This window comes from Mixophyes fleayi, chromosome 2 (assembly GCF_038048845.1).
Source record: "Mixophyes fleayi isolate aMixFle1 chromosome 2, aMixFle1.hap1, whole genome shotgun sequence".
Classification (NCBI taxonomy): Eukaryota; Metazoa; Chordata; class Amphibia; order Anura; family Limnodynastidae; genus Mixophyes; species Mixophyes fleayi.
The window spans coordinates 75516112-75542526 of NC_134403.1; the positions used below are offsets into that span (position 1 = coordinate 75516112).

Sequence of the window (26415 nt, forward strand, 5' to 3'; positions counted from 1 at the left end):
CCACATTGCACAAGTATCTTTAAAGCATGACTTTTTCCTAACTGTCCTCCTAAAAATCATTATCTCCTTTTCAAAATCTCACTAGAGGTTACAAAATATGGCTGCCAGTTACACAGACACAGGCCTACAGCTCCTAGCATGTCATTTGAAGGCAGAGGCGGAAGGAGGAAGGGGAGGACTTTACAGTACACAGAGCAGTCAGAGCTCAGAGCGGCATTCCAAAGCATCTCTGCTCAACTACATTATGTACCATGTAACCGTGGTTGCCTTGTACAGAATTATAAATCCTTAATATCAGCTGGAAGAAATAAACCAAGGAGAAATGGTAAATACCAACATTCTCCTTATAACTTGTCACAGTGATTTATGTTACAAAGATGCAATTATTTCATGGTATTGCTACTTTAACTGTTCATTTATAAACTAGTTGGAACCCAATGCAAAGATTGTAAGGTGTTCCTCCAACAACTCTTCTTGTCAAAGGGTTTGATTATTTGCTAGGCTAGTGTATCTGCACACAAAGCCAGCAAGAACAAGGGGAATAAAGGGCAAAGGTAAAGTAAACTATTTTTCCCTCTTCCATTTGGCACTGTGTGATATCAACTTTACCACAGTCTACTAAAAATTTGAACAACAAATGCTACACAGGAGATGTAGAAATACATTGATCATAAGAGCTACGGACAGTGTAGTCTTTTTTCAGGCATTACAATTGTCATTAAGAAAATCTTGGTGGTAAATTTACAAAAGGGCAGTTTTCAGTGCGGTTTGCACAGCAGACACAGTTTTCAGTTCTAAACCGCTTAGTGGTAAGTAAGCTCTTAAACCACATGTTTTTAAATCCAAACACATGCATTTTAGGCCAAACCACATTGTAAAAATTAATGTAAAGCATCCGGTTTCACCCATTCCATTATATTCTATAAGAGACCAGTGCTGTTCAGCACCAGTCCTGGGCTGCTAAAGAGGCCAAAATAATGATTGGGCCCCGCACCTAGAGTTGACCAGCCCAATGCAGAATAGCACTGGGCCCGTCCTGGCATCCTTTGCCATGTGTGTCAGAAAAAAAATGTTTAAAATATATTACAAGCAATCATGGCACAAGATGCACCCTTTTCTTCCCAAATACACAAGTTTACACACCTGAAGTTGCATTTCAATTTAAAAAATCTATTAATATATTACAGTTCTGCAATCTTCGGCCATCTCACATGTTCCATCCCATCCAGTCAATGTTATTATTTTTTTTAATATGCTCATAACACTACTGTCTGTTTTGTCCACAGCAATCTAAAAAGCAACATTTTGCAGTTATGGACTGTGGGTATCTTGTGATTAAGTCCAAGTTTAATTAATTAATTGCCCCCTAGTGTATGCTCTTCAGGTTAGCTGGCATGAACTACCCGTTGCACAGTGGGTCACTTGCTTGTCTCAGTCCTTACCTCCAGGTTGTGCAGATTACCATTTGGAAAGGGACAAAATGACTGACTTGTAAGAGAGCCATATATTGTAATTCACCACACACCAATGCAAACAATCATCCATAGCAAGAGTGCACAAATCTTCACCTAAACCAGGATTTTGATCAAGCAGAACAATCTTTTCTGGCACACACAGAGCGATGCTTGATAATTTCATTGAAAGAGACCAAATAGGCAGACCAGACTGCTGCGTGTGTGGCCAACGTCACAATGTCTGTACCTATAAGTTTTGTGCATACACCCTTTGCGTAAACTTGCAGATTACCTACAATCTACACTGTCAGTTTATCAAGTTTTTCAGGGATTTAATAAACAGGAGAATGCGATGTATAGAGAGAAGTCATTCTTATACCTGCTATTTCCTCTATGGTGCCTGCACGCATGTCTAGCTGAACTGTCCCATTGATGATACAGCTCCTCAGTTCAAAGAGGCTGTGTAAAGAGAGTGTCGCTACATAGGGTTTACTCCAGCGTTCTCCTCCATCTTCCACATCTTCCTCAAACTTTAACCACCTAAAGACATAAACATTATAATTCAGTAAATCTGTTTTGTATTCACCATTCTTAATGGGCAAGCATTTGTATGTGGGGGACTAGCAATGGGGAGAGGAGGTTGTGAAATTACTCTTGGCTGGGAAATTTTCATCTCTGTCATGTTGGATTTCATATTAATCCTCAATATGTACAATTAGGAAAGTGCTGAAACCAAGGTGGAAAATGTCACAACTCATCCCTCATCTATAAACGCATTGTACAAAATACTAAAATCACCATATATAACTTCAGATTTCATAAATATTAATGACTTTTCCCATGACAATACTTTAATTTAGGAAAATGATGTTTCTTTCATTGTAAGCAGTGATCATGTTTTTTTCATATATGTTTGAGTAAGCAGTCAACACCTTTTGGTGTGGGATGCCATATATAACCTCTGCTATTAACAGTACTAACTACCAGCCTGGTCTACAGACATCTGAGAAACACTAGATCAGGACTCCTTTTAGTACGGTCAGTCGATAACCTCACTAACAGGCCCATAGTAACCTCCTTCTATTCGCATTTTACAACATGCATGTTAATGATCCTAGCAATTTCGATCAGATCATTTTTAGGCATTGTCATTGTTTTGACGTCACACGTGGCTATATGGGGCCAATTTCCAGATATAACTGGTGATAACGTGTGGCCATTAGGCTACCACAAATGGTGTGCCTAAAAGTCATATAACTACCCTGGGAAGTGGAAATTACTAGCCTCTGCCTATTTATTTCCTTTTTGTTATAAGAGGTTTGTTGTCTGAGGCAGGAATGTGTTTTACTATTATCAAAAAGTATAATAGGACTATTAAGTGAGAGCAAGGCAAAAAAAGGAGTACATTTAATCCTGGACAAACCATGTTAAAATACAAGGGGTGCAAATTAGTTTATAATTTTGCACATAAGGAAAATACTGGCTGTTTTTTCGTCTAGCACACAAATACTTGAAAACATTAAAATTTAAAATTGATAACATGAAATATAAAGTTGTCCTAGGACAGGCTCTACCCCAACTATAAATCTGTCCCCGCATTTTAAATTTACCTCCCCTCCAATGCAACATGGTTTTGCCAAAGTGCCAAATTAATCTTTTTTTTTGGCTTGCTCTAATTAATGACTCAGGTCTACTGAGTTAACAGTAATCATCCAACCACATTTCCAGTTAGTCCTGATTGAAATATAACATATGTTGATCACAATTGTAAATTATTTTCAGCCCATAAATACAGCGATTTGTGGCCAATTTGGTAAAACAATTAACACATAGATGGTTCCAAATCACTGGATATATGGCAGCAAACAATAATTGGTGGCTGCATAATGGCTGTAACCACTAAAGCACAGAGAATCTCCATCCGTATATTAACTATACTCTTCTCTCCATGCCATTCAGTGTATTTTCCATTGCTATGTTTTGTAGGCTGGTGCAGCAATTACTCATTTCTACTTTTTAACCTTAAGTTCATGTACTTTCGTTTTAATGACTAGAAAATGAAAATTGTTTTTGACAATTGATTTCTGCAGAACCCTATGTGCTCTCATTCCCGTGAAACCATTTGGATTGCGCAGATGTGTAACTGACAGTACTGTTAAATCAGAGTGAATAAAAATGGAGTTTCAGTACATGTCTTGTCTAGTAAATGTACTGATATAAGTTACACTTTATTTAAGACCAGTTGTTAAAAATATTAATTATCAACATGAACTGATGCCATGCCACTCCATTGCTTCCTGTATCATAATCTCTGGTACCGGCATTCTGCAATAATTGATCCCAGCGACTCCTTGGTGCAGATTAAATGAAAGTCCGCTGCAATATTTTAGAAGGTGGGGTCATGAGCTACTGTAAACTGCACAATTGGAGCTTGCAGACTAAATTCCCTAATATACACAAACAGACAGACAGAAAGTCCGAGAGAGACAAAGATCAATTTAACAGCAACCAATTAACCTACAAGTATGTTTTTAGAGTGTGGGAGGAAACCCACGCAAACATGGGGAAAACATACAAACTCCACACTCATGACCCCAATGCTGTGAGGCAGAAGTGCTAACCACTAAGCCACCGTATGTAGCGCTATATATCTAAATATATATATCTATATATCTATAATATAAATGTCTAGTGGCGTGTGTTAGTCTGTCTGTGTGTGGAAAAAATAAAACCAAGCTGCAGCGCCACCTGCTGGGCGGAGTTATACACTGACCTACTAAATTCTTAGTGTGTGTGGAAAAAAAAAAATTCAGAAAGGGCTGAAATTTGGTATACTAAGATGTTTTTTAATTTTTTTATTTAATTTGTTAATTGTTAAAAGTGTTTATAAAGATTTAAAAAAAATATATATATATTTCTTGAAGTAGAATTGACAGTTGGGAGTGGTTGGTGGTTGCCAGGGGTGACAGTGGGGAGTGGTTGATGGTTGCCGGGGGTGACAGAGTGAGAGGAGTGTGATACTCAGGACCGCTTAGAGAGATCCCTGTGTCTGGATAGACATCTGGATAGATGTGGCGATGAAAATGAAGGATGAGGTGATGGAGAAGAATGATGAGGTGGTGACATGTGGACAAAACCACGTTAAAAAAGGGCGCTTACGTCGGGAAGTAACGCTCTTCCCCCGAGGAGGCCTGGGCTATGGCCCAAATGCATGACAAGAACCTTTTAAACACCTTAAGTAGCTTGATTTGACTAGAATGCATGAGTATCATGCACGGGTTAACTTGTGTGTGTATATATATATATATATATATATATATATATATATATATATATATATATATATATATATATATATATATATATATATATCTATGGTTTCTTGTTGGCATGCAAGAAGACCTAAGAATATTTCTGAGGTAGAAGAGTTCTGCAAGAAGGATGGGAAAACGTAACCTGAAGCAAGTTCTGCTCATTCCACATTCAGCTTTTTTTTCTCAATCTGTTAAATTTAACAATATAAATAGTAATTGTGCAGAAGCACATCATGTTCAAGTCCGAACCTTGCAAAGTTGATGTGTGTGTGTTAATGTCTGTTCACTTAAAGATTCAGTGAAATATGCCCTTTGATAGTAGGAGCCCAGCAGCTTTAATACATTTTAATATATATATATATATATATATATATATATATATATATATATATATATATATATTTACACACCATGCCATAAATATCACATTTCTACCCTATTTGTGTGTATGTATATGTGCTCATTATGGTTTGGATCCTTTACCTTGCTGTCTCTTTCCATTCTGTATCCTCGCCATCTTTCACACAGATCTCATCCAGCTCTGTAAACAGCTCGTGAGGTACATGTTCCTCATCCTCCTCTGTTCCAAGGATGAACTGTACTCTCTGGGATGGTGTGTCTGCATTAATCACATGAAGGCAAACATCAGGATTATAGACTTAGGGTTGCTTTATGAAACACACAATGAGAAGTTAGAAACATATGTATAAGGGAAGATACAGCATTACTTCCAACAGAATTTGGGCTCAAGATCTCACAAAAAGAACATATGTGATTTAATCTGAAAAGAACAACTGGTTGTTCACCCTACAACCCTATAAGTACATCCTGGAAACACAGGAACAAAAAAAGAAGAAAATGGCTGCGCTGAATGTACCACAAAGAAACTGTGTAAATAAAATATAAATTAATCTTGCAGAAGTAAGCATATAAAAACAGCGTAACAATTCAATAGATCCCATAAAAACACAACAAAGAATTCTCTCATGTATAGCTAATTAATAAATTATTGGGTAGTTAAGCAACTGTAACTAAACATGTACAAAAATATATATTAGTATTCCTTCTTATTACCTTGTGGTTCTATAATATCCAGTAAACTTAATTTAGCTATCCTGGAATGTCCGGGAGACTCACAAATTTTTGGGAGTTCTCCCGGACTCCCGAGAGCAGGCAAAAATCCTGGATCCAGAAATCGCCGCTTTTGAAGCTGGCGGGGGGGGCTAAATGCGCCATCGTGGCCCGCCCCCCTGCTGCGATTGGCTAAAATGACCTTAGATTGACAGGGACGGAGCCTAACGGTGCACCACGCATGGCCACGCCCCCTCGACGGACCCCCTCCCGAACAGCTGCTTATAAAAGTAGGCAAGTATGATTTAAAGACATCTTTAGTACTTAAGACCCTACAGAGTAATATAATTCAAGTTTCTATTCAGAAAACAGACGTGTATAGAAGATATAAATGTCTACACACCCTTATTGAAATTGCAGATGTTTGTGATGTATGAAATCAAGATAAATCATGTCAGAAAAAGTAGGAAAAAATGATTCTCGTTGTTCCTTTATTTCTTTAAGTCTTAAAGTTAGATCATGTTTGGCTCGAAATAGAGTAGTAAGAAATGCAGATTCACTTTTCAAGGTGTTTTTTCAGTCACTTGGCAAAGTCCTGATGGAAAGAGAAAGATGTTCCGGAAACAAAGTGGAGCTTTCTGGGCAGAGCGTTTTTATGTCTCGAAGGCTTAAGGGGACCGCTATTACCACGGTGAGAAGTAACACTGATCGCAGAGTAACAAGTTTCTTCATCTGTACTGGCACCATTCAATAAGCTGTAGTTAGTAATGTTAACACAGGAAATGGTGTGACTGTTAGGCTGGAAAATTGCACTGTAGTTAGTAATTTTGGCAAACAGGAAATAGCGTTGCGGTGGAAACTGCAGATGTTAATATGTGTAAGACGGGATCTATTTTCAAACAATGTGCAATATATGTAATGTTATCATAATAAATAGTGATTGCCCCTTTAACAGCACTAACAATACTGTCGCTTTTACCAGTGACGTCATTCCTGTGCGCCGGACACTCGATCTCTCTAATTTCTTGCAAGTCAGCTTTTCCAACAGTCGGCCCGCTGAGGATGTCGGGAATAACAGTTTCGTGATGACGCTGTAGGGGTAAGTAGTGTCTTTATCTGGATCATAATTTAGTACTCAACCCGTTTGAACAGAGGGGGATGGGATATGTGAAAAAGTGAATGGTAGAGTCTGATAAGGGAGATATTTTTCTCTTTGACCATTTCCTATGTGTTCTTGAAAGGGTTAATCATGTTAGAGATCACCTGGAGTCTGATCTTTTATATGGAGGGTGTGTCTGTAGAACTATGGGAAGAGGATTTGTGAACTAACCAGCTAAAACGTGCTGAGGCTACCTGGAAAGGGGTTAAAACCCCACAATTGGTGGGGAAAATGAATGAAAAAAATCTGTGCATGTTATGTGAATTACAGTAACTGGAAACTTGGATGCTTTTGTGTACAGCTGCAGTGAGGTAATCAGGAACTACAAAGTCGTAGAAGGATGATTGACAAATCTCCATGTTTGCTGGAAGTGAAAAATCCCAAGACCATATTTCACACAGGGTCTTTTGGCCAGGGGAGCATACGGATACTCTGTGTAGTAAGACAAGAAATATTGCAAATACTGTCCTGATTGTCAGTTAACAGCTCCTGTATCTAATTTTTGGAGCCTGTTTGTTCAACACCTCATTATAGAGGGTCCCTTGGAGAGGATTGCTGTGGACCTGGATGGTCTCTCAACAATGTTCGCTAGGGGACACCAGTACATTTCAGTGGTAATTATTTATGCTGCCTGCTATTCAGATGCATTTGCCCTAAAACATATTTGTTGAGTCATGTATGAGTCATTTAATATGTTTACCTGGTTGGCAATTCCAAAATTCCTCGCAGAACAAGGTATGGTCCTCTTTGTCTAAAATTATGAGGGTATTCGGTCAATTATTCAAAACCACACACATATGTACTTCTGTCTCATCCCCAAAAAGATGGCCTGGTTGAGAGGTTTAGTAAGACTTTGAAAAGTATGCTACAAAAGTGATAGCTAATGATGGGAAGAACTAGCACTGTCTATTACCGTATTTAATGCTTCCAATTAGGGAAGTGCCACTAGCTTCCACAGGTTTTGCCCGATTTGAATAACTGTATGGTTGGCAGCCCCGGGGACTCCTAGACATTGTCAAGGAGACTTCCAAGCAGGAAGATACTACCTATAAAGTATGATTGAACATATTTACAGCTACGTAAGATAGAATTGTGGTGATAATGCCAAACGTAAAGAAACATATGTAACAAGGAAGCTTAAAGCCGGGTATATAATAGGTCTGCTAAGGTTAGGACTTTTAAACCTGGGAATTGAGTGTTACTTTTGATACCCACTGTGGAAAGCAATTTTATGGCTTTGTGGAAAGGGCTGTTTGAAATACTATAAAAAGTGGGTGACGTAAAGTATAGAGTCTACCAGCCAGGTAAATGAAAGCCTGAACAAATATATCATGTGAACTTAATTGGAAATATAGAGAAGCATTTATTGCCCTGAGCACTCTGTCTAGCAAAACAATAACCAGGATTCCAGAACTCCACAAGTATCTCAGAAACAAGAGTGTAAAAAATTCTTACAAAAGAACCAGGTCATGTTTTCAGAGTTCCTGGGCACACTATGGGCTAGATTTACTAAGCTGCGGGTTTGAAAAAGTGGGTATGTTGCATATAGCAACCAATCAGATTCTAGCTGTCATTTTGTAGAAGGTACTAAATAAATTAAAGCTAGAATCTGATTTGTTGCTATAGGCAACATCCCCACTTTTTCAAACCCGCAGCTTAGTAAATCTAGCCCTATGGCTTTAAAACATGACCTCACAACTGATCCTAGGGGGTGGAAGCCTGAAGACAAACCTTCTTGAGATGCTGTGGCATGACCTGAAGAATGCGGATCACACTAGACATCCCAAGAGTATTGCAGAACTGAAAACATTTTGTAAGGAGGAATGGTCCAAAATTCCTCCTGACAATTGAGCAGGTCTGATCCGCAGCTACAGGAAACATGTAGTCTAGGTTATTGTTGTCAAGAGGGTCAACCAGTTATTAAATCAAGGGTACACATATTTTTTACACACTGCACTGAGAATATTTACACAGTGCATTCATTAAAGCAGCGGTTCCCAAAGTGTGCGCCGCAGCTCCCAGGGGTGCCACGGGCAGCCATAGAAGAAACAAACAACGCAAAAACCTACGAATCCGCGCAGCGTGAGAGAGGGCAGAGGAGGGAGACAGCGTGAGAGAGGGCAGAGGAGGGGGACAGCGTAAATGAGAGGGCAGAGGAGGGGACAGCGTGAGAGAGGGCAGAGGAGGTGGACAGCGTAAATGAGAGGGCAGAGGAGGGGGACAGCGTAAATGAGAGGGCAGAGGAGGGGGACAGCGTAAATGAGAGGGCAGAGGAGGGGGACAGCGTAAATGAGAGGGCAGAGGAGGGGGACAGCGTAAATGAGAGGGCAGAGGAGGGGGACAGCGTGAGAGAGGGCAGAGGAGGGGGACAGCGTGAGAGAGGGCAGAGGAGGGGGATAGTGTGAGAGAGGGCAGAGGAGGGGGACAGCGTAAGACAGGGCAGAAGAGGGGGCCAGCATGAGAGGGCAGAGGAGGGGGACAGCGTGAGAAAGGGCAGAGGAGGGGGACAGCGCGAGAGGGGGCAGAGGAGGGGGACAGCGAGAGAGGGGGCAGAGGAGGGGGACAGCGCGGGAGGGGGACAGCGCGAGAGGGGGCAGAGGAGGGGGACAGCGCGAGAGGGGGCAGAGGAGGGGGACAGCGCGAGAGGGGGCAGAGGAGGGGGACAGCGCGAGAGGGGGCAGCGTGAGAGGGGGCAGCGTGAGAGGGGGCAGCGTGAGAGGGCAGAGGGGGCAGCATGGCAGGGGGGGCAGCGTGAGAGAGGGCAGAGGGGGCAGCGTGGCAGAAGGGGAAGCGTGAGAGGGGGCAGCGTGTCTGGATGCAGAGGGGGCAGCGTGTCTGGATGCAGAGGGGGCATTTTTGCATACAACTAAATAAGTATTTCTGTACTGACCTAAATACTTATTACATTTTTTTGACCCAACTACTTCTAAAACAGGACTGCTCAGTAATTATTTTGGAGGGGTGCCTTGAAAAAATTATGGAGACTCTAAGGGTGCCACCACTGATTTAAAGTCATCAAAACGTATAATTGTTTGTGTGTTATTAGTTTTGATTATTCTTGTGATTTAGAAGAAAAATCAAAAACACATTTTATGTTTATTTCTGTCTCCACAAGTTACCAACGTCAGTATTCTTAAACTTCCCTATCTGATACCAAGATCATTGGAAAGGAGGAAGGCGTGATATTGGATACAAACTAATAAATCAGAATATACCCAGATACCGATACCCAGATTTTGGAAAGTTTTTTTTGTTCGTTTGTTTTCTGTGTTTTAGAAGAAGTTGATTTTTGTTTTCTATAAAACTCATTACTTTATGAGGAAACTGGAACTTGCAAGTACAATAAACAGTTGTACATGAATATACAAAACATTTCCCTCAAAGTTTGTTAAATTGTAAGCAAAGGGGGGTTTGAACAGGGGAGAGAAGGACAGGGAAGAAGGAGGGGAAGGCAGAAGGAAGGGGGAAGGAGTTAAAAAAAAGATTTGAACAACAAATATATGAGCAAGGGCCTCCCAAACTGTATGCGAGGCGGAGACCAACAATATGACATGGTTTACCTGGGAGACGCAGGCCCAGCCGGGAGGATCCAGAGGCAGAACAGAGTCTAAGTCACTGGTGGATCTGCCGCCCCCAGAACATGGGGCAGGGCAGGGGTGAGCCAAGGGGCCCAAACATGATCGAACTTGTGTGATTTTTCAAAGAGATAATAGGTGATGCTCTCCATACTTACGATATGTCAGACACAGGGCCTGCATAGAGAGGGGGTTAGGGTTCTTCCTAAGATTGGCTATCAAAGTTTTTGCACCAACTAGGATATGGGAAAATTAACTTGTTAGAGGAGGCGCTCTCATTAGGTAGATGGTGAGAGAAAAGAAAATTCCAGGGGTCTTAGACAATTGTTGCTCGGAGACGGGATTAATGATTGTGAGGACCATGTTCCAGACGGGGACTATGGGTGGGCATGTCCAGCAAATGTGGAGGAGCGTGCCTCGCTGACTACAGGTCTGCCTACAGCTCGGAGTGGACCTGGGAAATATCATGGGAGCTTGTCAGGTGTATAGTACCACCTGTAGTACAGTTTGTAGGCGGCTGTTTCTTTGATTTGCATGGAGATCCAACTTTTGGCTATCCCCTTCCTGACCTCCTCCCACATGACTTATCAGGCGGGGAACACAAGTCCCTTTTTCATTCACGTTCGTGGCGACCTTGTGAGTCATAGGTGGACTCAATCAGCTAGTTATAGATCAAGGATATCACCCCTTTAGTGAGAGGAGTGGAGCCAAAGGTAAGCTGTCAGTAGAGGACAGGAATGCAGTAAAATGGCGGACCTGAAAAAATTCAAAGAAAAGTGGGCGGAAGGGTTTCAACTTTTGGTGAAGATCAGATAGGGAGAGCTAGGTCCCATTAACTACAAGGTCAGAAACCACCCGTATCCCAACTCAGATCCATTGTTTAAAATGGGGGTAGGAAAAGTGAAGATTATTCCAGAGTGGAGTGGACAGCTTATATTTGGTCCGGCCAGTGTTCCAGAGAGACAAGCAAAATTTAAGACATGGGAAGGGGGAGACTGCTAGCGGTCGATCTGTACTGGGAAGGCCTCAGAGGGAGGCTAAAAAGCGTGTCTCTAAATCTACCCATGCTATGGTCCGATAGGGAGCATAAGTGGATGCTACCTGGCTCAGGTGCAACTCCAGATAAAAAAATTTGATATCCAGGAATCCTCTGAGATTCTAGGGGGTTTGCCACGCCAGATGAACCACAGCAAGGAGGATTGTAAATCTTGAAATGCAGAACCAAGGACTTTCCAAGTTGAAATTTTAAGTAGCCTAGAGTTCTCAAATAAGACCAAGGGGTAATTCTGTTAAAGACAAAACCTGATGAGCTTTGCCTTTAATAAAATTGACATTTTAAAACATGATGACAAAGCGCAGAGAATCGGCAGTTCGTCGGAACCACCGCTTCCTAAATATACCCCCAAACGGTTAAAAAAAAAATAATCTGAAAACTACAGAATTTTAGTGACACCTGGAAAAAAATCCTAAACCATCAGAGGACAGGAGTGGCAATTAATCATGCTCAGAAGGAGGTTTTCAACAAGTTTTCTGTTTTTCTTCCCATATTAGCAACCAAGATGTGGACAACTGCTCTATCTCAGAAGGACTCTACAAGCAGACCCCATGGAGAAGACAACAGATGGTTTCTAGAAAGGATAGAAATCAAAAGTACTGAATTTTTTTTGTTTCCGTACTAGGTGCTGATAGCAGGAGAGTGCCAAGCTGTATCAAATATCATCTCTGGGAGATGATGCAATGGGTTCTAAAAATATAGCACAGAATGGCATGACCTGGACATAGATGAGACCTGAACCACATGTCAAAATGATGTTGTGACTGGATCACTTATAAATAACTTATTGAAGATATTTATTTTAATTAAGAGTGCAATGCACCTATGTATATTACTGCAAACGTACTTAACTTTTTATATTGGTATGTGTTTTGTATGGAAATGTATGGACTTCTGAGACAGTATATCATATTTGGGTTTTACAACTGTCTAGAGACAGGTAATCTCATGTTAATTCGACCTTTCATTGCCCAGTGACCAAAGCGTCTGTTCAGCCTGAAAGACAGGAGGCGGTAATTACACTTGCCAGTAGACTCCCTATGCAAGTGATCACAGATGAATGTGAATTTTGCAAGTTAAATTGCGCTCAAAGCAAGAGAACAGAAATGTTATATCTTGATGGTAAACATTCAATAGAAAACCTCAGACATAATGGCTCCGCTAGTAGCAATGTAAAAAGTTGTTAAAACTACTCCAGGCTGATTTATGTGCAGGCTGCATGAATCAGTCTGGATTGGTTAAAGGGGCAGGAGGCTGGATTACCTCCTGCCAAGCGGGGTGTTCCAAAACTGTATTTAAAGAGCCCTGTGTTACATTGAAATGTATTATACCATCTGTACTTCTGTATATTAATAGTACTTTAAACAAGTGTATGTAACTGTCTTTATTAAGACACTTGAGCTAATAAAACATCACTGCTTCAAGAACCTGCTTTTGATGACTACTTACTTTAATGCTTGCTTTTATTCGTGTGACCTGCAGATTACAGCAAATCTAATCCGTTATCCAGCTGTTCTGAGGTTGGGATCCAGCATTCCAGTACCAATGCTCTGCCCGCTACCTTGCAACTCTGGCCAGTGTGATAGGCCAGGGGAATCATCCACAGCAACCCTGATCTAAAGGAAGAGGTGAGGGATACCAGCCTAGGTGCCCAGTGAAGGGGTACACAAGCAGTGAAAGTTACCCAGAAGGAAGAGGTTCTAGGTGCCGGTGTAGGAGCCTAATGGTGGCAGCAGGCTCCTCCTACTGCGACAGGAGGGACACATTTGCGATAAAGAAAGGGGGGGTAGCAAGGCAAATTCAGCTGGTCCCCAGCAACACGACAGACGGTGGCATAGGAGGTCCATCTTTTCACAGATTTTTTCCTCTCCACATGGTGATGCAAGCAAGCGTAAGAGAACCCTTTAAGGCACATTCTTCTCTCCTCTTGATTATCCTGAAAATTGCATAGTACCACTGAAAAGGGGACATGTAGCAGTAGATAGGATTTCAACTTGCAGTGTTGGATTTCTGACAACAGGGGGAATGTTATAGAATCCTCCACTTTCCTGCATATATCTGGGCTTTATTTAGATGCACACATGCTCCATTTATATATCAATTCATGCACTGGGCTCTGCCCAGAGCCTTTAAAGAAAAGTAGAGACACAAAATTAGTCTTGTCTCTTTGTCTCCACCCCTCTGCGAAGACCAGATCAAGCCTTTCCTCCCCCACCTGACCACATGGATTTGCACAATGGGTGACATACAAAAGGCTAAGTATACACTTATGCTGTTAATATTGATGTAGAGATAGATGAGAACATGGGAGGGATTATAATGGATTAAGGAATTGAAGATTACTATGCTAAAAATGAAAGACATTGATAGATTGGTTAGATAACAAGGATTCATCAATGATGGTTTTGCTAGTAATAATGCTAGGTTATTATTACTATTAAGTTCATATTGAGTTTGGTGTTTTGTACGGATTACTGGCAATGCAGTAAGCTGGAAAAGTACTATGCAGTGGGGAGGCCTGGTGCTCTGTGAGAACACAGTTAATGATTAATAATAGGTTTGTATATGGCTTTATAAATAGAGTTTGTGATGGATACAATGTATTTGAAATTTGATTGCTGATATATGTAATAATACTTTGACTATGGAGTATTTAAGATATGGAGTTTGATTTGTATGGATTAATATGACTGCATAGGGGGATAATATGGCGACAATGTGGTATACAATGAGTTCAGTGGTGACTATCTTTAATTGCTAAAAGAGATCATGACTACAGTGTGGGGAATATATAGTGCAGAAAGTCTGCTGCACTATATACAGTGTATAATGGCTATGTAAAACGTTATGGAGTTATGTGATCTCGAGCATATGGAGGTTTGTGTGGTGTAGGACTATACTGGATTGATGTAGGAGCAAATGGTTGCATTTGTAGTTGTAACCGTGGTAAGGTTGTACATAATGGAGTGTGATAGGAGTTGCAGTATTTAATATTATATATATATATATATATATATATAGATATATATATATATATATATATAGATATATATATATATATATATATATATATGGAAAACTTGTATATACAGAGTTTGTGACTGTGTATATAACAATGGAGGAATTGTGGTAATGCTGTGCACCACAATCTGTATGAGAAGTTGTACTAGGCTTTAACATTGTACTGGGAAGTTTGTATATCTAAGGTAAGTTTTACGAAGCGGTGATGTTTTACTTAGAAGTTTCTATTGTGCTTAATGATAATGAGAGTTTTCATCGAGATAGGACTTGTATTAGGTAGTGTAATTGTACTATAAGTGGTATAAGTACCGGAACAATAATATATATGAGTGCAAGCTGCATTGGCATAAGGATTATTAGAATATTGCTGCACTATATATGTAAGGCAGATATAATGCAGCCAATATGGGAATAATGAATTCTGGGATACATGCGCACACACATATATGAGTAATATACTTATACACAAGTATGAAGAAATCAGTAATAGAAGCTAATGTACCTACACACATATTGTATCATCTATATGTTCAGTGTGTAACGTTATGTTAATGAATATATGCTGTACATAATTGTAGTGAATATTTTATATATATACGTACGTACACACACACATATATATATATATATATATATATATATATACATATATATATATATATATATATATATTAGGGGTGTGCACCGGACACTTTTAGTGTTTTGGGTTCTGATTAGCTTGAGGTTTTGGGTTCTGATTTGTTTTCAAAAAAGCGCTAAAATCAGTTTTTTGTTTTTTTTACACTCCTACGTTATTATTAACCTCAATAACATTCAATAACAATCATTTCCACTAATTTCCAGTCTATTCTGAACACCTCACAATATTGTTTTTAGCCCAAAACGTTGCACCGAGGTAGCTTTCTGGACTGCGTAGTGGAGTGGCCCCGGAACCCAATTTGGTACTGGGGCCACAATACCTCCTCCAACTGGTCTCAATTCCACTGCACATATGGCTGCTCCTACATCCTCTGCAGCATATAGAGGGTGTAGTTCGAGTGCGTCACTACCTCTTGTTTTCGACGAGGACAGGTCATTTTCATAAAATTTTGATTTGGCAGCAACAGTCAACGTATTTTAATATATGATACGCATCTATCTGGACTGCGTAGTGGAGTGGCCCCGGTACCCAATTTGGTACCGGGGCCACAATACCTCCTCCAACAGGTCTCAATTCCACTGCACATATGGCTGCTCCTACCTCCTCCAACTGGTCTGAATTCCACTGCACAGATGGCAGACACCGGATGCACGTCTAACACCAACATAGCTGTTAAGGCCGCAGTTATTTTTTGGTACAGCAGCAACAGAGAACGTAGTTTGACTTTGAAATAGCAGTACCTAGTATTTTTGGTTACAGCAGCAACAGAGAACGTAGTTTGACTTTTAAATAGCGGTACCTAGTTTTTTTTGGTACAGCAGCAACAGTGAACGTAGTTTGACTTTTAAATAGCAGTACCTAGTTTTTTTTGGTACAGCAGCAACAGTGAACGTAGTTTGACTTTTAAATAGTAGTACCTAGTTTTTTTTGGTACAGCAGCAACAGAGAACCTAGTTTGACTTTTAAATAGCAGTACCTAGTTTTTTTGGGTACAGCAGCAACAGAGAACGTAGTTTGACTTTTAAATAGCAGTACCAATTATTTTTGGGTACAGCAGCAACAAAAGAATGTAGTTTGACTTTTAAATAGCAGTACCTATTATTTTTGGATACAGCAGCAACAGAGAACGTAGTTTGACTTTTAAATAGCAGTACCTATTATTTTTGGGTACACCAGCAACAGAGAACGTAGTTTAACTTTTAAATAGCAGTACCTATTATTTTTTGGTACAACAGCAACAGTGAACGTAGTTTGACTTTGAAATATCAGTACTTAGTATTTTTAAACTAATTTTTTTATGGTTTTTTTTCAATTATTTTTGTATCATTTTTTTTTACATTTTTTTTTAAAAAAAAATTTGAATAAGTTTTTTATAATTATTTTTTTAATTTTTTATAACTTTTGAATAAATTTGAAATAAACTATGCCCTTAGCAGAACAGAGCACAGGACACAGGCAACACCACTGGACTCAGCAGGACAGAGCACAGGACACAGCACCACTGGATTCAGCAGGACAGAGCACAGGACAAAAGCACCACTGGACTCAGCAGGACAGAGCACTGGACAAAGCATCACTTGACTCAGCAGGACAGAGCACTGGACAAAGCACAAAGAACAACTAAACTGATCAGGAGCTCCCTAACTACAACCTCCCTCACGAGTGATCACAGCCAGAATGAAGATGGCGCCCGCAAGGTGAGTGTTTATGACATCCGAGTCTCGCGAGATCCGAAGCGAGACTTGGATGTCATAGCCTCGGTTTGGCTCCGTTTGCCACCCGGAAGTTCCCGAACAGTGCTCGGATCGGCCTCGGATCCGCACTGTTCGGGTGGGCTCGGATTGCGAGAATCCGAGTCCGCTCATTCCATATATTATATATAAATATATATATATATATATATATATATATATATATATCTAATATATAAATGCTTAGTGGCGTCTGTGTGTGAAAAAAAAAAACCAAGTTGCAGCGCCACCTGCTGGGCACAGTTATACACTGACCTACTAAATTCTTAGTGTGTGTGGGAAAAAAATTCAAAAAGGGCTGAAATTTGGTAGGGCTCAAACTCATTTTCGTGAGGTAATTTTACCTCATGAACACACATGTGTAGAGGCGTGCGTTAGTGTGTGTGTGTGTGGAAAAAACTATTTTCTCAGAAAGGGCTCATCCAATTGACCTGAAATTTGGTATACTGACATTATTTGACAAAAATATTAGAATAGTCAAGTCAGTTAACTTCCATCATCCCCCCTTTTCCCCGTGGGAGGGGTAGTAAAGGCTACATTTACGAGTTGAGGGGTCAAACTCATTTTTGTGAGGTAATTTTACCTCATGAACACACATTAAAAAGGGCGCTTGCGTCGGGAAGTAACGATCTTCCCCTGAGGAGGCCTGGGCTAGGCCCAAATGCATGACAAGAACCTTTTTAAGACCTTAAGTATCTTGATTTGACTACAATGCATGAGTATCATGCACAGGTTAACTTAGATATATATATATATATATATATATATATATATATATATATATATCTCTATCTGTGTTGTGATTATGGGTTTTATACTACATAAAGTAACTATTGTACAGAGAATTATGTGTGGGTGTTATGGTATATGAAATAGATGATGATGATGAAGCGTTAGAAAGGACTGGAGTAAGCGTGTCTTATGATGTAAAGTGTAAAAGGACGTGTGGGTTTTTAACAAGGTTATCTAGGATGAGGATGTGAAGACAGCATGCACAATTAAGGCACCATCCTATTTTTTGCACTGTGCCTAATCTGAGCTCCAGCATTCGGTGTACAGTCACATAAACCTTATGTGATACTCCACTAATATAACTTTAATATAATTTTGACTTGATTTACACAGAAATGACATCATGTTACATTCACATTTACTAAAGCAAATTTATAAGTGCTCAGAATTCTTTTCATTTTCTGATATTTGATACTAAGCTGCATTTCAAAATGCTGAAAAGAGGTCAGGCTTTGATTGTGCTTGAGCAGATAACTTCCCATTCACTGAGAGGAGCAACTGAAGAAATAAACACAGTGGACCAGTGTAATTTGGTATTGTGGGACTAAGCTGTGGCAGTGGGCCTTGTTTACAAATTGTAAAATGAAGGTGTTGCAATGTAAAATAATTTTTGATACTTTCTTTATTTATATACCACCTACATATTATGCAGCGCTTTACAGATTTAATTTGTGCAAGTGCAACTAAATTTCCGTCACAGTGCTTAGGTTTGTGGAGCAAGGTGAATGCATTTGCAGAAAAGCAGACGTTCGCTCCAGCCGATGGAAGAAGTTGGGTAGAGTGGGTGTATGCCTTGTAGATTAAGGAGCCGAATCATTGCTTGGTTTTACGGAGCACTGCAAAAACAAAATTTCATGTTGGAAAGCAAGTTATTGCAAAGCTATAAAGGGGTGGAAACCACTTAGGAACGCACAGCCATTAAAACTCCCAAAAACACTTTATTTTATTATTTTACTCCAGGTTGGCAATGAAGTCTAGTGAGTAGACTTGGTACCGATCCCCAACGATATACTTATCACTATTGTAACTGTGGCCACTGAACTGACCAAGGAAATATAAAGTTTATCCCACTTTATCAAGTCTTTCCCAAGCTTTTCTATTAGGTGAGGATAGGATAGTTGGCATGTTAAAGCAGAGCATGATTCCTAATTACCTGATTTTCTAAGTATTTAAGGCTACTAGATTGTCACGTATGTCCAATCACGTTTTGTTCATAGCAGGTACTGGAATGTCTAGCACCTCAGTTTTATATGGGTTGATCTCGCAACCCAAAATGTCACTTTATATTTTGATCTTTGATTGGAGATATAGGAGAGTGGTTAACGCCTTTGTCAATGTTAACAGCACATTATCTGTATAAAGGACTTTTTTATATTCCATTGAAAATAATTGTACCCCAGCTTTGTTCTTGTTAGCTCTGACTAGCAGCAAAAGGCTTGATCATCAGGGCAAAAAACAATGGGGATAAGAGACATCCCTGCCTTGTTTCGATACGGATGCTAAAGGGTCGGTTAAAGTAGTCATTCATAGCTACTGTCGCTGAGAAGTTAAAATGTAGCGCAACTATCTTATTGCTCAACTGCCCCTTAAACCTCATAAGGGAGAGGGTTCTCTGGATGAAGAACCTATCAAAGGTGTTTGCTCGTTCAGGGCCATCAGCAATGTGGAGAAGCAGGTATTATTGACTAGATGAATGAGCTCTATATTCCTTCATATGTTGTCATGGAATAAACTCAAACTGGTCTGACTGAACTAAAAACGTGACTACTAAGTTTTATCTTGTTGAAAGGAATTTAGAGAACACTTTAAGATCTACATTCAATAAAGATATTGAATGATAGCTCCCACACTGGATAGGATCCTTATCCAGTTTTGGGATTATATCTTTCTTTGCGCTAGTAGTTGCCACATTTATTTTCCCACCCTTAAGAATGCATTAAGAAGGTCTGCCAGCCCGGTAGGTAACACTATTTAACACCTTTTGTAATAATTTGCTGAAAACCAACCCAGCCCGGGAGATGAAGAAGCTTACCCAGCCTCAATTTTTTCAGCAGACTGAGTGAGTTTGGCAGGACGATAGATAAGTGGTTGTTTTATTTAGCAGGACTTCTGGAGAATAAGGTGGACAAGGAAGGTTATTAAGAATTTGTAGAGCATGCAATACTCTTCAGCTATTGATTTAGATTGATTTAGGGTCATATACAATGATGTTCTTCTAATTCCAGATGGAATTTATTATAAATTAGACATGTTTCGCTCTTAACTTGTTGCCTTGCCTCCCTTTGTCCTTGTATTTGTGCCTGATCCAGAGTAGGATTTTAGTTGCTTTGTTTGACAGGATTTAGTTTTGTTGCCCTTTCACTGGTAGCCACGATTTGAATTGTGTGTAGCTGTTAAGGATATCATTTGAAACTCTAGCGCAGCCACACATTTCTTCCTCTCCTTCTTTCTAGCTGCTCTGATGGTCGCCTTGTATGTTCCCCAGACATGGTGAGGATATCATCAGTAATATTGGTTCAAAAAAAAAAAATTGCTTTTCTATCTGCTTGGACTGTAACTTGTTGTAGTGAGAGTTCATCTAATTGCCAACCAAATTGCTGCCGAGCTGTAAAATATCTAGAAAGATTGAAACTGCTTCATGATCAGTCCAGAACATAGGAGAGCAGGACACCACAGACAAATTCTGGGAGAGGGAGAAATCTATGAAAATCAGATAAATTCTACAATGAAGTTATTGAGAAATGAAAAAAAAACATACACTTTCTGTTTTATACACCAGCAGGAATCACAGAGATTATGTTTTCTCGTTAGGGATGTCCCCTCACTCTTATGATTAATTTTACCCATACATAAGGCTAAACTGAGCAGTATTTTAGCAGAAAAAACGAAAACATTTAATTTAATGTAAGGGGTGGTTCGACGATGATAGGTGGTTGGAGTTTTGTGTGAAGTTTATATTTTACCACAGTGCACCATTGTTTTCAGACACTTCAAGCCTGATTCATTAAGGCACATATCTGTAAATTTTGATTGTATCATATGCAAAATCACCCTGCGCATGGCCAGAACCAGGAGAAACGTCCATGAACGCAGCACTGTGCATTGCGTTGAACGCAAAGAACAAGTACTACGGTCTACGATTTCTAGGGCCATGCCAAACCCAAGCACACGCAGCCACGTCCAAATCCAGCTCTGAGCATCACAAAGTTAGTTGTTTTTCTGCCATACTTTTCCTCCAGGTACAGGGCTAGTCTAAGTCCTGATCAGTAGTGATGACAGTCTCGTATACATGCTATAACATGTGTTTGCAATCACGAGCAACTGTAAAATTGCATTCTATGCTCAGTAGACATTAACAACATCCTAATAAATGTATTTCATGGAAAAAAACCAATTTTTTACCGGTTTCAACATTAATGCCTTTATTATTAAACAGGTGACATTATTTCAATACATTTATTCTTCGCGTTCTTTGGCGAATTTATAATCTACATCGGTATTGGGCGTATACTGCAACGTCTTCTATAGTATAGCACAGCAGACTTGCCCCTGATTTCAGCAGCACACATATCTTGAGATCCATGCCTTGACGAATTCGGCAGTACACAGAGCTGAAATACGTGCGTATAACACTGAGCGTGGGAATGTGCTCAGAATGCGCTTTGATGAATCTGGCCCTACTTGTTTGTGAAGTCATCTCCTGAGAACAAAAAGCAGCCATGCACATTGATGGGCGCAGGTTGGACCACCTAGCCACACAGGTGTAATATCAAGAAGTTTTGGGCCAATAGTACCAACTTGATCATAAAATTAGTTATTAAATGCATCGGTTTTTCACTTGCCACAAACTTTTTATATAATTTTTTTTTTTTTTTTAGGCTTATCCAATTAGTCTCTCTTTACTGATGGCACTCACAAAATAACAGGCAGTACTGTTTACATTGTATCACTTACAAACGTGGTCCTTTTGGCAAAGTATCTCTTAGATAATAACTTGGTTCATGTAGTCTCAAAAGAGTTGTCTATATATTTTTTGTACTACTAGCCCACTGCCTTAATTACTGAAACTATGTTTCTTGATTATAAATATAGAAAGTGAAGAGAATAATTAAACATGCATATGGGATAAAACTCATCAAGCTTCAGTATTTATCTTTTGTCTATAAATGAATTTATAAATGGTTCCTGAGGACAACGTACCATGAGCTAATGACTCATCATGGCCCTCTTCTTGGATGACTCCCTTCATGCGGTCTCGTTTCCTGTGCTTCTGTCCATGAGTCCGATGATGTCTGTGGCTTTGCCGTCCCAGTGGCATCCGGACACCCACATATAATGTCCTGTGCCCTTGAACCAAAAATGGAGGGGACATCTTTAATACATGCACATATATTGCAAATTAAACAATATTCCAAGTGCAACCATTTTATATCACTTCTACAAAAAAACAATAATAATGCCCACTATATTTTCATAAGATATGTAACAAAAGGGAAGTGCACAATAGTGTTATAATGTTAAATATTGACAGGTGTCAAACTCCACCATGTGTACATTGAAAAAAATGTAACAATATATCTTATTAGAGAGGTCTTGAGGTTTTTTCCTTATCTAGAAGTGGTAATTGAAAACCCTCAGGAATTGGGATACAATTATTTGTAGTACTTAAGGAAAATGCCATAACAATAACCAGTAAAGAACACAGACAATCGAGTGTAGCAACTATCACAACAGAAACAGTTTTTTTTAGAAACGATATTAGGCGTGCATGGATCTAGAGCAGAGTTTACATTACAAACTAATTAAATAACAGTTGATAATGTAGAGCAAGAAGTGATTATAATTAAGCAGAAAAAAATGATAAATTAGATTATATACATAATAAAGTGAGAGATTGAAATACTAAATTGTCCAGTACAACAGAGAGTTTAGGGCCTTACCCACAAACTAACATGTACACCACTACTTTAATTATTAGGCATGATTGGGTACAGGTTTCACACAAATTGTTTATACCCCCTAAATTATCAGTTAAGGATGATAAGCATCTGACAAACACAGGAATACTCAAAAATCCACAAAAGTTAAATCACTACCTAACTCAAATAGACCAATTCTACCACATTCCATTTAATATTCCCTTAAATTATGAATAAGCATCTTCAGAATCCCCCAAAACACAAATGGGACAAAATATTCCTTTTGTTAGAGGGCGATCATCACTGACACTTTCCATCATGTATTGGAGAAAGATCACTTATAGCACATAATGACCATTAAATTTAGAAGGGGAAAAGAAGAATCTCAGTATATCAAACCCAATTATTACCAAAGGTTTGAAATTTACTTTTTTAAGCTGTTTCATTAATAAAGATGAATTATTTATAGATCTGAACAAATACATTTGTATATTCAAGCTACATTGTCGATCCCTTATATGCCAAAATAGAATACATCATTCACCCAATGTAAACTTCCATCTAAATTCTAACTTGTACACCCACTGGTTGTTATAGTGTAATGTTTTATGAATCATTCAGATCTCCAGAATTTAGATATTACTAGTTTTCAGATCTTCCATAACCTTACACAACTATTCTTCAATACTAATCTACTTATATTAAGGGACCCAAAGAGAAAACACACCCTACACCCCTATACCGCCTCCACACTAAACAGTGTGAACGCACAGCGAGGGAGCCTAAGAAAGTGCCTATGGGTTTCTATTGTCATTCTAATGTGATGTACAGCACCATACTTAAAGGGTGCATAGTAACGTACCTTGTATGAAAAGGGAGGGGCCTAATAGAGAAAGGTGCAAAATTATCTACGGAACCTACGGCGCATTATTTATAAACAGTAACATCTGTAACATAAAAAAAAGTGGCACTTGTCCTATGTCTGGTCAAACTTGGAGTAGAACAAGCATATGTTGCCATTTATAAAAACTAACACTATCTACTATATAAATGCCTAGTGGCGTGTGTGAAAAAAAAAAACCAAGCTGCAGCGCCCCCTATACACTGACCTATATATTTCTTGAAGGAGAAGTGACAGTTGGGAGTGGTTGGTGGTTGCCGGGGGTGACAGTGGGGAGTTTTTAACACCTTAAGTAGCTTGATGAAGGATGTGGCGATGACGATGAAGGAGAAAAATGATGAGGTGGTGACATGTGGACAAAACCACGTTAAAAAAGGGCGCTTGCGTCGGGAAGTAACGCTCTTCGCCTGAGGAGGCCTGGGCTAGCCCCAAATGCATGACAAGAACCTTTTTAACACCTTAAGTAGCTTGATTTGACTAGAATGCATGAGTATCATGCACGGGTTAACTTGTATCTTAATAAGTGTTTGGCATTTGTGTCAGTTATTTTTCAGCAGCTTTTCCTGGTGGGGGGGATTGAATTGTTCCTGTACACACATTTCTATAAGTGTACTCCCTTAAGTCCTACTGATTGCTTAGTTGTGTACTGTATTAGGATATTATATAGGGAATTAGGATATTATATAGTTGCTCTTGTCATAGGTCATGAACATTTCAAATTAAAAAATTCAAGGCAACTCAAAATGGCAAGAATATTCCTTGTGGTATAGGGCTCAGAGAGATGACCTAGACATAGGCTGCAAAACAGCTGCTAGTGAGTTAAAGGGGGAGCACAGATCACACATAGCAAACTGTTTTCTGGTCTGTTCGCCTTGCAATTTTGATTTTTTTTAATAAAGTAGTTACAACATACAAATAACATATTTAACATCTAATCTAACATCTATCTTTGCCTATGTCGCTATAAACATTATACAGTGATATCTAGTGAACTTTTAGGCTGATGGTATCATAGCATTTTCACTACACTCCAGGTCAGATCAAGTGAAGTTGCACATGGATGAGAGTTGTCCATCCACCTGGTGAATCCCCAAACCCACCATATCATCCTAATGAGGGTGGATAACATAACTTGATTCATACCAGTGGTGCCATATATTAAGGTATTTATGTATATCCTTTCTACTTTCATACAAGAACCACTCATGTCTCCCCATATCAGTAACTAGATTAATCCAGTGAAGAACACTAGATGGTTCAGTCGCCATCCATCCATTGTAATTTTGAGTTACATTGAAGTTGGTCTTGACCTGTAGATTTTGTATGACGGGAAATTTGTTGCAATTTGCTATTCTGAAAACATACTTAGGCTTTGATTATGCTGTGTAAGATCACTACAGTGTATAGAATTGTATTAAGAGAATTGATTTATTGATTAAATCTTCATATACACTATTAACACTACAAAAATGGCACAAGAGTTTTAAGAATTTATATTAAAGATTATATGTAAAAGGAGCGCTCAGATCATTCTTTTACAAGGGTTGGACTTTTGTATGAAATTTAATTAGGCTCTCATGGTCGCACTTAGGGGGGAGGGGGGTTCCAGTTACCTGGAAACCACCAATCCTGGAAGCTCCCAGTTGGTAGGTTATTATTATCGTAGATTTGTAAGGCCCCACAGTGCTCTGCAGCACCGTACAGTATGGAAAACAGGACGTTCATAAAACAAGGACATACAAGGTAGACAAAATAAATGCAGACATGAAAACAAAGGGTATGGAGGACCCTGCTCATTACAGAGCTTATAATCCAAGTAGAAGAGGGCACACTTGAAATAAGAGGAGCGAGTGTGGCTTAGAGTGTAGATTGGTACAGCTATGAGGGTGTATTAGTATGAATAGTATCGTGAGGGATAAGGTAAGCTTTAAAAAAAAAAAAAAAAAAGAGATGGGTTTTTAGCGAACATCTAAAGATTTGAAGTAGGTAAATTAAATTTACCATAACACATTGTCTGCAACCTAGGAAACATTTCCATGAGCATCTGTATAGGTTTTTATGAACATTGGCCTTAACAAAATGTCCACTGTCACTTTTGTCTCTAGAGTATTATATTTACAGTTTTGTATCTAGTGTTTTAATGTTTGTCGGATGTAGAAAATACAGAAAGTAAATGACCTGTAATCTGCAGTCTGATATACAACACTGGGTAAGTAACTATAACACTAATTTTTATAGTTTTTATTTTAATTGGGTGTGAGAGGAGATTACTATTAGTTTTGTAGAGTAATACTAATTGCTTAGCTTGTCAGATTTATTTAAAACACTGTTCACATTAATCTGCATTTACTTTATGCCACGTTTTTTTATGTAACATTTTATTACATTTATGTTAATTTTACTGTTCTAATTCTAGTTTTCATATCTGAATACAACACTTCTGCCTAATTTCTTTTTTGTATGCAATTCTGAAATGTTTTGCTATGCTCAATATATAGGCACTGCACAGGACCACTTCTCTTAATGTCATTTCTATGATATACATATATACACACATTGCACAGTACCACTTCTATTTATGTTATGTTTATGCTGTAGATTTGGACACTGCCCAGTGATACTTCTCTTTGTCATTCTCATGCTGAACGTTTGGGAACATTTTTTAATATTTTTAAACTTAAAATATTAAAATACGTCCAGAAAACAGGAATAAAACCAGCAACAGTGGAGCAGGCCCCTCTCAGTAGCTGCTTCTGCACCAGTT

At 39.1% G+C, this 26415-nt stretch overlaps 1 protein-coding gene across 1 annotated transcript in view; it reads right to left on the reverse strand.

Annotated features, from left to right (window-relative positions):
• Positions 1-26415, reverse strand: part of SLC4A8 (solute carrier family 4 member 8) — a 162801-nt gene that overhangs the window by 47019 nt on the left and 89367 nt on the right. Inside the window, exons 3-5 of the mRNA XM_075199297.1 lie at positions 22032-22178; positions 5252-5387; positions 1834-1994 (exon numbers count right to left, since the gene is read on the reverse strand). Coding sequence (XP_075055398.1) covers positions 1834-1994; positions 5252-5387; positions 22032-22178 — 444 coding nt within the window. The remainder of the gene's footprint in view (positions 1-1833; positions 1995-5251; positions 5388-22031; positions 22179-26415) is intronic.